This window comes from Abrus precatorius, unplaced genomic scaffold (genome assembly GCF_003935025.1).
Source record: "Abrus precatorius isolate BTA unplaced genomic scaffold, Abrus_2018 Scaffold9, whole genome shotgun sequence".
In the NCBI taxonomy this organism is placed as follows: domain Eukaryota; kingdom Viridiplantae; phylum Streptophyta; class Magnoliopsida; order Fabales; family Fabaceae; genus Abrus; species Abrus precatorius.
The window spans coordinates 30,221,463-30,235,406 of record NW_020874439.1 but is presented as its reverse complement, the minus strand read 5'-3'; the positions used below and the strand labels follow the sequence as shown (position 1 = coordinate 30,235,406).

The window sequence follows — 13,944 nt, the reverse complement described above, 5'->3', positions numbered from 1 at the left end:
AATTTAATATTCTATGCAAAAGTGTGTACATAAATTTAAATAAAGGAATAATAAAATAAACTTGTACTTAAATTTTCCGAAACAGGTAGTGAAACTAATGAACTTCTCTTACTCTAAAAAGTTAGGATTGAGACAAATAATTCTGGGCCCAATGTTTTCTTGCAAAGACTTTGTGATAGAAAGTCTTTATCCTTTCGTGATACCATTTTCTTCTTCCATTAATATCATAACTCATAATTAGTAATCTTTATTCCATTCCAAGAGACAATAGACTAACACTTTCCTTGGTCATAGCATGTGTTCATCCAAACTTTGACGTTTAGGAATTGAATTCAGAAACACAGGAATGGTAGTGAGTAGTAAGCAGCCAAATACCATCTTAATTATTAACTAAAATTTATATTTTTTTTAATAAATTTTATTTAATAATTAATAAAATATAACAATGATATGATATTATTGTTTCGTCTAAAGTTTTTATTATGTTGCATACATGTTTAATATTATTTTTAAAATATCTTATACATTTTTTAGTAATTTATACAAATTAGTAATATATAGTGTTTTTATTATACTTTTTTAATTATTGAATGATATTTTCATGTCAAAAGACTTAATTTTAGATAATTAAAAATTAAGAGTTTTAAATATAAGTAATTAAAATTTTAAAAATATATTTGAATTAAAATATAGATAAAGAATTTATATTAAATAAATAAGTAAAATTAATATTTATACTTTAAAAACTATTTTAACAAGTGTATTTTATTTGTTTAGATTACAATGGTTTTTTCATTAAAGACAAATTTATTTAAGTTAAGTTGCATTCTATTGAAATCAGATAGATCATTATAAGCAAACAAAAATAAATCTCTGGATATTCAATACAATTACAACTTTCTCTCAAAAAATTTCATATAATTTGATTGAGGTTTTCGATGGATGGTAAGTAATATTCTATATAAACTGAAAAAAGTTTATTGTTGATTTCTTTTTCTAATTTCTTAAGGCTTTTCTTTTTATATAGAAGCACAATTTTGACTTATTTAAAAATTGAAAGTCCATTAGTCAATGAAAAGGATGATTGAAGAGAAAGAAGAAAAATAATTTGGATTAGGCTCTCATCTCATGCAGTTTCACATAGCTTCCTATGAATTTGTTACAGCCTTAGCATTTGGTTTTATTTATAGTAAAATCATGATAATTTATCCATACTTTGATTAGCAAAGACATGCCATCGGAACTTTCAATTATCTCTCTGAGATAAAATAAATCTATAAATATAAAAATTTTATTAAAAAAAGATCCAATCACATTTAACAGCATTAGTGGTCATCAATTCTACCAGGAACTTTATGGAGTGGTGTGGCTCAAGTCATTACTGCTGTTATTGGTTCGGGTGTTCTATCTCTTGCATGCATGGAACACTTCTCAATTAGGATGGATTGGAGGGACATTTGCCTTGTTTTGTTTTGCAATTATCACGTATATTTCTTCATGCCTCCTTTCTGATTGTTATAGAACTCCTGATCCTGTCACTGAAAAAGAAACTACTCATAGGGTTTCAAGCAACGACTAAGCACAACAAGGAATAGTTATACCCAGAAAGGATTTCTGATTGTTATAAAATTTGCTTGAGTGAACATACTTTTGGTTTAAGCGTGCCTTGTTCGCTTAAGTCAAATTTTTGCACCCATTTATTTAAGATTCACTCCATCCTCTCATATTTCGCTTAAGCCAGTAAAATTTAGCTTAAGCAAAACACGTAAACTGGAGGGATCCACGTACTTATTATATTCATATGTCAGAAACGTGTAATTGAATTACTTGGTTTTTGTAGAATGCACACAAGCCAACCCATATTTATTACATTTTTATGATTCAGTGATTCACAATTTGAGTCATACGATTCCATATGATTTGATTTGTCAACGATTTGTACAACTGTAAATAATTTTTTCTCTGTTTGTTTTATCGATAAAATATTTGTTAACTAAGTTAGCGCAACTTACGGGGCACTGGAAATTTTTCCAATTTTTTAATGAGTCGTAAGAATGACGATAGAAGTTGAATGAATCAAGTGCAATTGAAATGGTAAGAGAGAGAAAACTTTTATTTACAATTCATGCAATTCGTATCGATAAAACTATTGTACTTATTTACTCATGCAAAGCGACTCGTTTAATTGTGCTTTTGTTGTTGGAGTTGCTCGTATATATATCTACAATGAATGAGACATTTACACTATCAAACCATGAAGAAGGCCTCTATTTGCAATCTACATTACAACATTCTTCTGTCTATGCTATGTGGATGCTATGGATATGCAGCTTTTGGAAATGATTCAACAGAAAACCTCTTGACAGGTTTGGGTTTTATGAGCATTTTTGGTTTGTTGCCTTTGCTAATGTTTGCATTATAATTCATTTTGTGGGAGGATAACAGGTACTATTTCCGCTGCTACTAATGAGTTTACTTTACACTAAAACCATGATTTATAATTTCTCGTAAGAAGTTTTTTTTATTTGTGTAATGTCAATTGATGAAACATCATTATTCATCAAATGAGTAAACCAATATGTCATAAGGGATTTAGATGGAAAGTAGTTCTGTTGTCATATGATTTAAAAGCAACTTCTAGATATGTTTTGTGTACCACTAAAATTTTCACTTTCTTTTTGTTACCTAACAAGCTATTCATACTTTTGCTTCATATGTATGATCTTCTAATTAATCCGATTTACAGTCAACCAATATTTAATGCTGCTGATAGATGGTATTCAAGAAAATTCCCAAATAGTGATTTTGTGAATAACTTCCACAAAGTGAAGCTACCTCTGTTGCCTACTATTCAGATAAATCTATTTAGGTTGTGTTTAGAACAGTCTATGTGATTTCAAACAACTGGAGTTGCAATATTGTTTCTTTACTTCAACCAACTTCTTGGATTGTTAGGAGCCATAAATTTTCTGGCCATGGCTATATATTTACCAGTAGTAGAGATGTACTTTGTGCAGAAGAAAGTTGCACATTGGAGTAGAAAATTGTTTTCAGAATATTCAGCTTTATTTGCTTTCTTGTGACAGTAATGGGCCTAGTTGGGTCACTGCAGGAATCATAGCTAAGAAACTTAGCTAAAAGATTTTTGTCACCCCTTTGGATGCTTTAGTTTCTAGTTTGGTTGGATAATGTTTCATGTGATTCAGTTTAATTTTAACTAGATACGGAGAAAATTAAAACAAACTAGACAATGGATAATGCTTTAGTTTCTAGTTTGTTTTAATATTATTTTACAAATATTTTATACATTTTTTAGTAATTTATACAAATTAATAATATATTGTTTTTATTAAACATTTTAAATTATTGAATGATATTTTAATGTCAAAAGACTTAATTTAGATAATTAAAAATTAAGATTTTTAAATATAAGTAATTAAAATAAAAAAAATACACGTGAATTAAGATATAGATAAAGAATTTTTATTAAATAAATAAATAAATAATATTAATACTTATACTTAAAAAAGTATTTTAATAAGTGTATTTTATTTGTTTAGATTACAATGGTTTTTTCATTAAAGACAAATTTATTAAGTTAAATTGCATCTATTCAAATCAGATAGATCATTATAGAAATAAAAAATAAAAAATCTTTGAATATTTAATACAACTACAACCTTCTCTCAAAAAATTTCATATATTTGATTGAGATTTTCGATGGATGGTAAGTAATATTCATATAAACTGAAAAGTTTATTGTTGATTTTTTTTTTTCTAATTTCTTAAGGATTTTCTTTTTTATACAGAAGCACAACTTTGACTTATTCAAAAATTGAAAGTCCAAAATTAGGTAATGAAAAGGATGATTGAAGAAAAAGAAATGTGGTCCATCTTTGTCAAATTTACTTGGATGTGATGTTTCATTATTATCCCTCTTTTCCATTTGAATCAAGTCAATATGAGTCTGCGTCTGCTTCACAAGCTTTTTTTGGTAGGTTTTTGTGAGACGCATTTAATTAAGGTAATTTTTAAAGCTCGTGAATTAAGAGAGTATTTAGAATAATTATTATTATTAAATCTATATTAAATATTTAAATAGATAATAAGATTTAATAATATATTTGAAATATATAAATATTTTTAATTTAAAATATTATAACTATTAATTTTAAAAATATATAAAATATCTTTTCAAGTTTATGAATATCATAACAAACACTATTAAAATAATTAAACACTTATCACTCGAAAAAAAAAATAAATAAATAAACATTCATTAGACATAATTATATTAACTTAGAAAAATATACATTTCATATAAAATTAATATATAATTTTTTATATGTGTCAAATTATCGTTTTAATCTAATGCTTATAATAAAAACAGACTTCTAAAAATTAAAATGTATTTAGCTAAATAGTTTAAATAAACTTTTATTCAATAATTATTTTATAAAAAATTATTATATAAATTATGTCATAATTTTAGTAATATATAAATTAATAAATTAAAATAAGATAAAAATATAAATTAACTTTTATAAGCTTTTTATAAATTCTTCTAAATGCTTCCTAGATGGTAATAATGTAATCAATTCACTAATATATTATTTATAAATCACATTACATCATTTCATTGAAAAATATAATATTAGTCAAATACATATACAACATTATTTTTAGTGTGAGTTTTTTCCTAATATGTATCATTTCAATTATAACATTAAAACATATAATTAAAGATCGTTATAACAATATCTCATAATAAAGCAACAAATATTTAATGATATAAAACAGACACCATATTCTGAAAAGTATTTTCTTATTATGTTTAATACCTTTTTATATTTTTAAAATATAAAAATGTAATAATGTTTGTATCCTTATTTGTACAAATGAGAATATTTTTTCCTTACGTGGTGTTTATTAATGAGATTTCGAAAAGAGAAAGAAAGTCAAATTTTAATATTTTTAATAAAAATTAATATAATATTTATAAAAATAAAAAATATTAATTTATTTTAATGTGTATTAAAATAAAATTTTCTCTTCATAACAATAATATTTATTTAAAATTTAATAAATTTTGAAAAGGAAATATCATAATTATTAATAAAATATGTTATATTATATTAAACAAAAAATATATAAGTTTTAAATATAAATAATATATGAAAATTAAAATTAAAATTACATCAAATACACTTAAAGACTTAATGTAAACAAATTACTTAGCATAAACATATAAAAAATCATATTTTTATTAAAAAAATATTTATTGTTTTAAAATACAAAAACTGATATTAATATTTTTAAAAGAATACTTTAAATAAGTTTCAAAAATTAAAATTAATAAACTTATATTTTACTATCCATAAAGAAAATTTTTTATGATCTTACTCTGCCATTCTTTTAATCATTAAAAAAGTTTAGATAAATTGAATTTGAAAGACCGATTCCGATCACTGTCTTTCACTGATTAGAGTAATCTGAAGTTATGTTCTATGGTTCCCACAAGTTTAGAGTGTTATTCTATTTTATATCCATCACTCAAGACTTACTTATATGTTCATTTGTAGTAGTCAAATTATGCACCAAGCTTCTTTGATTTTCATCCTTTCATTTCAGAACACTACCTTTTCTTCTTAAATTTTCAACGTGGATCTGATTCAAAATTAAAGTGGAATGTATATTGTAAGATTGAATAATTTATTTATTTAAAATATTTTCAATAATTTAAATTTATATATTTTTTTATATATTTTAATCAGTTGCTAACTCACCAACGTGAAATTTTTATTATTTAATGTAAGAAGGGATAAATCTTTCACTTGTTGAGTAAGAATATAATATATAAAAAAAAGAGTTTCACTCTAAACTTTAGATATTTTTGTATTTTATTTATTTTTATTTTTATTTTTTATAATACCATTTATTATATTTTTCGAACTAATAAGTAATGAGATATGTAACTTGGTCCTCAATTTATTTAGAGAAAAAAAAATAAAACAAAAATTAAAGAAAGAAAAAGAGAAAAGGACTTTTATTTTTAAAAGTCACAATGCATTTCATATGGTTGATTTAGTTTTTAAAATAGTTAAAATACAAGTATTGTAACTTAATTATTTTCTTAAAAAATTCACTTTTTAAAAAATTAACCAATTACAAGAAATGTGTTGAAAAATGAATTAAAAAGAAAGTATTGGTAAAATTCCTCATAAAAATGTAATTGGAGACCTAATTAAAAATAATTTAAAACATTAGTTGTCTAATTACAAACACTTAAATTATAAATTTGTTTTAAAATATCTAAATAATTCAAGCACTTATACATTAATTTAACCATATAAAAATTAACAATCTATATTTTGATACAATAGAATTACAATTACATCCATAACAAACTACAAATGTACTACAAATGTATTAGAACTCGCTTCTTTGAAGGGAGTTCAGCATCAAACAAAACTTGTATTATTCCATGGCGTCACCTTATTCACTTTCAAGACACATTAATGTGTACCCTTTATCTATCTAACTCTCCACATATGCATATTTGATTCATGTTTAGATGTTATCAAGTCATGATTATTTCGATGCTAATAGTTATTTCTGCGTTGAATTCATGTTTATAAGATTTTTAATGTGATTCCGAACATACATGTGTCTGTCTACCTTAAACTGAATTATACAAAAGATTATGCAACCAATCTAGAAACTCTAACATAGTAAGCATTGTTCAAGGGAATGGCATAAACCATTCAGTTAATTTTCGCACGTATGATTCCTTCTAGTGATCCAACCAATCCCATTACTGTTACAAGAAAACAAGCAAAGCTGAATGTTCTTAGAACAATCCATTTGCTACTCCAAGGTGCAATTTTCTTCTGTACAAAGTACATCTCTACTGGGAAATATATAGCCAATGGCCAGAAGTTTACAGCTCCTAACACTCCAAGAACTTGGTTGAAGTAAGGAAATAAGATTGCAACTCCAGTTGTTGAAATCACATAGGCTGTTCTAAAACAGAACCTCCAAAGATTTAGCTGAAAACTAGGTAGCAAAGGTAGTTTCACTTTGTAGAAGTTATTCACAAAGCCACTGTTTGGGAATTTTCTTGAACACCATCTATCAGCAGCACTATATATTGGTTGGCTGTAAATCTGATGAGAAGGATATATAGATGAAATATGAATATGATAGGTAGATAACATGAAAAAACAAGGAAAGAATACATATTGCCGTAAAAACATTCTCTGAAGTGAAAAAAAAGTGTAAAATAAGTCTATATTTATGTTGTATTTGAATTGAAGTATTTTGTAAACTTAGTTCAATTTAAATAAATGGTAGAGGGACTTTTACTTCTTATTTTATACACTTTTTAAGGGATCTAATCATGTTTAGAATCATTGAAGAGTATATAAGATTTAATTTAATTTGAACTCAATATGGACATAAATTATTTTTTCTTGGAAATTAATATAAAAAAAGTGGTGGTTGGATTTGTTTACAAATCAGATTCCATGTCTCGAGAACAATTGATTTTCTATTGAAGATTTACTTTATTATACTTCTCGGAATAGGTTAAACACTAACAAACAAAGGCATAGAAAATCCAAACATAGCATAGCTTAAACTATTAAATCAAATCCAAAGAAATTTTTGTACACAACAAAAATTAAAAAGTATAGCATAGCTTGGATTTTGTGAACCACCACATGTTTATGTCAGATGACAGTAGAACTATTTTCCAATTATGTCCCATCTGATGTTATTTACTAGTGCATCTCTTGCACTGTTGAAATTGTGATTTTCTTATGAATACTATTTGTTTCATCCATTGGACATTCGTTCTTATGAGCAATCAGAAGGAATGGTTTTAGTATAAAAAAAAATATTAATTTTTATATTTAACACTATTAGTACCTGATATCCTCCCACCAAATGAAGAATGATGCAAGCATTAGCAAGGTCAATAAGCCAATAAGGCTCAAAAAATCCAAACCCTGTCAAGAGGTTTCCGGGAGTATCATTTCCAAAAGCTGCATATCCAAAGCATCCACAGCATAGGTAGAAGAATGTTGTAATAAATATTGCAACCATGGAGGCCTTTTTCATGGTCTGATTTTCTGGTGGAGGAGACTCTAGAGTGTCCTTTAATCAACAAAATTCAATACTTGTTTCAGCTATAAATTATTTTCTTTCTGCCTTGTATTAATCATCCAATTTAAATATGAAATGTTAAGGTACCTACCTGTATCTCAAGAAGGATAATGGAGTATGGATAGGCAAAGGCAATGTCACCAAGTGCTTGGAAGATTAACCAGAATTTGTCAGCAATTTTATCTGTTGGTATTCCTGTCAAACTTCCCATAATTGTTCCATTTTCTGCAGTGCAACCAAAGTGCTAAGAACCAATAAAGTAGCATGATATGAATTTTAAGATACTAATATTGTCCTTTCTTCATGATTTGTCTTAAATTATTTATTTTGTCCTAACTCAATCCAAAAAGTTAACTTGTAAGTGAGAATTGTTTTAGCCTCTATAAGCTTTTATTTAGCTATATCTGTAGTTAACACAACTCTTATCGCTCAAGATTTGACATCTAGAACATAAAAATTGTTAAGTTTGATATTTTTTTTTATATTGCATTGAAAAAGTCACGAGACCAGGTTAATTGCACCGAAAAATTTAGGGGACCAGGTTTTCTTTTTCAGTAATGGGTGGTCCAATATCAGATTTATAATAGGCATTGATACCATATTAAATTTGGACCTCAACCCGATAAGCCCCAAAAGCTAGCTTGTAAAGTGAGAATTGCTTTAGACCCTATAACCCTTTTTTGGCTATATCAATAGCTGATATGAAACTTCAACAATTTGCTTTAATTATCAGAATTCAGATGGCTTGAAATTAATGAAACAAAAATAAAATTGAGAATATTGATAAAAAAAATGAGCCTTACGTATGACTGTGGCTATGCCAAGTCCTAGTCCAATGAATGAGTATGTAAAGGACATAAGCGCTGCAACAACTGAAACCCATGCCATGTTGTGGAGATCCGGTATGAATGACATTAGAATCTGAACAAGTCCGAATAGTGCCATATACAAATTACCCCCATAATTACAAGGAGCCTCATGTCCTTTCTTGTGATAACAATTTGATTTCAGAATTGCACTGTATAGTACAATAAATATGTTTTCATTAGCTTATTACCAAAATAATAATAATAATTAGCCAGTCTCTCTAATATCACCTTTGAAAAAAAAAAAAAAAGATGGTCTTAAGTGATTTAATTGGAGAAGTACCTCAGACTAGTTGCTGTTGTAAGTACATAAGCGATACAAGTCCCATACAAGGTCAAAAATTGAAGGAACCCAGCTACATATGTCCTTTTATTACCTGAACTAACATTAAATACATTTAGACAATATATTATAATGGTAGTTCATGAGAGGCATATAAATGTCTAGCTAGAAAGATTAGACAAGCACATAAGAAAAAATTTAATGTGTTATTACCAAGGTAAACTCTAACAGCATCCATGTAAGAGTAGTTTCTTTTCCCAGTGACAGGATCAGGAGTTCTGTAACAATCAGATAGGAGGAATGAAGAAATATATGTGACAATTGCACAACAAAGTAAGGCAAATGGCCCTCCAATCCATCCTAACTGGGAAGTGCTCCATGCAAGAGACAAAACACCAGAACCAATAACAGCAGTAATGATATGAGCCACACCACTCCTTAAATTTCCTGGAAGAATTGATGAAAAGACTAATATTCAGGATTCGAATTCAAGTATATATGAACATGGATTAATTATATGGTCCTACAGAAGTTTACCTGTCCTTTTGGCATGTCCATCATCATCATAAGCACCGGTACCACTTCTACTTATCTGTAGAGAGTTTTTCATATCCATCTTATTCTCAGCACCCAACTCAATGGAAGGTCATGGATTTCACTGCATGGAAATCCCATAGAAGGGCATAAGCTAAAAAAATTTAACACAAACTATGCCACATATACTTAAAAATTGAAGTTAATATATATGTTGAAAAAGTACATAATTATTGCTGCATGTGACAAACAAGTTTGTACCTAAGTGATTGGACAACTCTGCTAAAGTTAGTTGTTTGAAAGAGCACATGATAAGTTGTGGAAAATAGTATAAAAATTATGAATTCTGCTAATGAACATGTGCCTGTATGGCTTGTGAATTGTCCTTGTGTCAGTCTTGGTAAAACAACTTAATGATGCAAAACTAGACTCAAACTTTTGTAAGACATGGCTTTGCCACAAACAAATTACATTACCAGATTTCTTGGTACAATTGAAGATCAGGAAAATGAAAATGTCCTCGTACTTGGCCTAATGCAACGCTCTTGGGTTGAATATAATTATAGGCTTTGAGGGAAAAGGTAAAAGAATATGCTAAGAGTGACGTAGCTTCTTTGATGCTGCATGAGGTATGATTATGAGCTAATTATCATATAAGGTTTATGTGAAGGTAACCTTTTATAACAATGCTTGTTCAAGGCTTAACCATCCAAATAATTGAGGAATCAGCTGTCATGTTCACCGTGGAATCTTTTATTAATTCTTTTTTTCATTACTTTCAACCTTACTTGGTGGTCTAAGACTCTAAATAGTAAAAAAAGATTCAGAATCAGTGGACCTGAGTCAAGTGGGAGGGTTGTTAGGTAATCTTCAAGAAACCAAGTGGTAATGGAAACCATGTTTTCTGACCTTTGAATTGAAAGCACCCAAATTGTTATAGATCATACTTATACATCAAAATTGTCTTATGCTGTAATGGAAGTTCATTTCAACTTCTCCATCATGCTTTAGGTCACTTACGTCTAGCATCTTTCACCTCAATGAACAATACACTAAATTTTGGAATTCACATTGCAGAATACATAGAATCATTGGAGTAAAAGCAACATCTTTATTCAGTTGAGTTACATCTTTTTGTTGAAGTTACCCCTAGTGTGATTAAATGGAATAAGAGTTGGTTCTTTCCAACCAGTAATGAATGTTACTAATATCTAAAAGTTAAGGTCTTACCAAGATGATTTCATGTAAGGGACAGTGAGAAGCCACAGAAATAAATGTGGTGTTCCATTTTCTGAAATTAGAAACTGTGTGTAGAATGGTTGGATGACATTAGGACAAGGACGAGTGTGCATGCTTTGGTTACTATGCAAGTTCACTACATCCCAAAAGGGACCATCCTAGATATCTTGCTAAGTAGAGAATCTGGCATTAGATTTTATTGGCACCATGTTTTGTGTATTTTTCTGTAAAATATTTTACTATGGATGAGGCAAAATTTGTTGAAAATTGTGGCCTATAGAGCAGGTTGGTCCTGGCCCTGGTCCTGGCACATGGAATCATGGACCATTTGTTAATTCTCGGAAAAACCTTCTTAAAAGCTGCAAACTTCTTAATAATTTGTTAATTTAACATCTGTGGCTTCGTAACTTGGTTCCTGTTTGCTGCATCTGTGGTAGCTCATGAAACTTAAACAACACAAATAGATAAAACTATCATATGAAGAAAATAAAAGCTACATATTAATAATACCAACAAAGCTTGGCACAGTTAACACATATCTGTGTCCCCTAAGTAAATTAAGAGGGGTTTGATTCGATGAAAAATACATGTTTCAATACAAATCTATGATTTAATTTAATTAATGCGCGTATAATAATTTTATTAAAATCAATTTTACTTAATTTTAAACCAAAACTAGCATATATATATATATATATATATATATATATATATATATATATATATATATATATCACATCTACATCAAAGTAGATCTTGTGTTCTCACTTTGCTCCATTATCCTTGTTGAACCACTAATTATTTTATGGTACATGAAGCTACAATATAGGTATGCATGCCAAATATCATCATCTGAGTGGTCACTGCCATCTATCTCACTTTCAAATTCATCCCAAAAAAACTGTTTTTATTGGGAGCGATCCAGGTCCAGCTTCTGCTTTATGTTGTGTCAGAACATGATTTTGAGGACTAGGAAAAAAGTATTGTGGATTATCCAAAATGAAGAACGAGTGGTGCATATGTGATGCTTCTTGTTGGGGTTTTGTCTATGATAATGAACTATTTAGCAAACAAAAAGCAAGCTTTCAATGATTTTAGACCTTGTTTTCTGTTAGGGGTGTTTGGAAATTAATAGAAATAGTTGTTTTAAGTAGAAATAGCAACCTTGATCTTTTGCTAATTGCTTATCATTTTTATCTTATAAATTTTATACATTTTTTAAGTTTTTATATGAAAAAGGTGTGAATATAACATAAAAAAATCATGTAAAAATTAATTTTCCTTTTTTATATGCAAAAAAAAAAATAAAAAAAATCATTATGAAATGAATAAAGCTTCATGTTTGAGAGAGAAAAAAAAACTACGTGACCTATTTCAAGTTGACATATTTCAAACTTTATAAAATTAAACTAACAAGGCGCACTTTAATCCAGCTTAAAAAAAATTAAATCTGAACTTAAAACTTAAAATATAAATCACCAACTCAAATATTAATCATGATTGAGAGAAAAGTTAACTTAACTTCTAACTCATCATGATAAATTTCATAAATAATAAATACTAGTATCACACTTTTGAATATATTTTTTAACAAAACTATAATTATTTGGTGAATTTCATTAAATAAAAAGTGAAACTTATATAATTTAACATCTGCGTACACTTTATCTTTCATATAAATAAGTATATTATTAAAACCAGTTTTAAACTATATTTATATTTAAAAACCAGTTTTAATCCAGTTTTTAGAAAATTAATATAAATTGACTTAAAATTCAATCTACATAATTAGATTTAAAATGGGTTTATACAAATCTAATCTATGCTCACCCCTAACTAGTATCACACTTTTGAATATATTTTTAAAAAAAAACTATAATTATTAGGTGAATTTCATTAAATAAAAAATGAAACTTATATAATTTAACACATCTTGCATATACTTTATCTAATAACAAAAATATTTGAAAAAATACTTATTTTTTTCACTTATAGGTCAAACAACAAAAAGTTATCACATTTATTTATTGACTTATAATAAAATATAACAGAGAGGCCAGGCCTCGTCCACGTTGACTTATTTTGTCTATTAATATGCAAATTTTGTTGACCTATGTCACAAAATTTATGGGCCCAATGTTCTTTTATGAAGACTTTGGAGTATGGGTATAGATGCACTGTCTTCATCAAATGTGACAAAATAACAATGGCCCAATCATGCTCACTACTTTGTTTTTTGAGTCATTATTCAAACCAATCCTTTCATCATGTCCTTTGCCCCTTCCATCATTGTCCCAATAACTTTGCTTGTTCACACCAATTGTGTCCCCTTGATTTTAAACCAAGAGATTATAGCCTTTTATCTCAATAATTTTAATTATTACTATTTTTTATGTATATAAATATTTTTAATTATTATATTTAATATATATAAAACATGTTTTTTATATTTTAAAGATAATTTATATAATTTTATTCAATATTCACTTTATAAAATTAAAAAGATATGTAAAAGGATATATCAAAACTCTCTTACACCCTCTTTACATTTGTCAAGTTGTCGACTATAATTTATTGTTTCTTGTTTCTTTTAATAGCAAACTGATGAGACTTATTTGAACTCTTATTCAAATTCAATTATTGATAGGTACATTTGAAGTTTCTAGGAGTAACTTTAACTATTTTCATGCATGTGCATTTTTCATAATATAATTTATGCAAGTACCTTTTTCTTTAAAAGAATATGAAACAATTTCAAGAATTATTTTCAGGGGTTAATTAAATTCCATGCATATTATAAGTGAAACATTTTTTATATTATCATTTAATGATGTAATGATATTATCAAAATATAAT

General features: G+C 27.3%; 1 protein-coding gene and 1 pseudogene across 2 annotated transcripts; one reads left to right on the top strand and one right to left on the bottom strand.

Annotated features, from left to right (window-relative positions):
- The first annotated feature begins 2,254 nt into the window (after window positions 1-2,254).
- On the top strand, window positions 2,255-3,121 carry LOC113851184 (annotated as a pseudogene).
- A 3,193-nt stretch (window positions 3,122-6,314) lies between these two features.
- Window positions 6,315-10,976, bottom strand: LOC113848933 (probable amino acid permease 7). 2 transcript variants are annotated; one of them, XM_027478366.1, is made up of 9 exons: window positions 10,688-10,976; window positions 10,525-10,578; window positions 9,853-9,973; window positions 9,529-9,762; window positions 9,316-9,409; window positions 8,970-9,184; window positions 8,258-8,391; window positions 7,930-8,157; window positions 6,680-7,166 (listed from the first exon to the last, which is right to left on the bottom strand). In XM_027478366.1, exons 3-9 carry the CDS (start codon window positions 9,929-9,931, stop codon window positions 6,765-6,767), a joined length of 1,386 nt encoding a protein of 461 aa, XP_027334167.1. In that variant the 5' UTR covers window positions 9,932-9,973; window positions 10,525-10,578; window positions 10,688-10,976; the 3' UTR covers window positions 6,680-6,764. The 2 variants fall into 2 exon arrangements, with proteins under 2 accessions (XP_027334166.1, XP_027334167.1); XM_027478365.1 differs by lacking the exon at window positions 10,688-10,976 and having other exon boundaries at window positions 6,315-7,166; window positions 10,326-10,623.
- Between the last annotated feature and the right edge of the window lie 2,968 nt (window positions 10,977-13,944).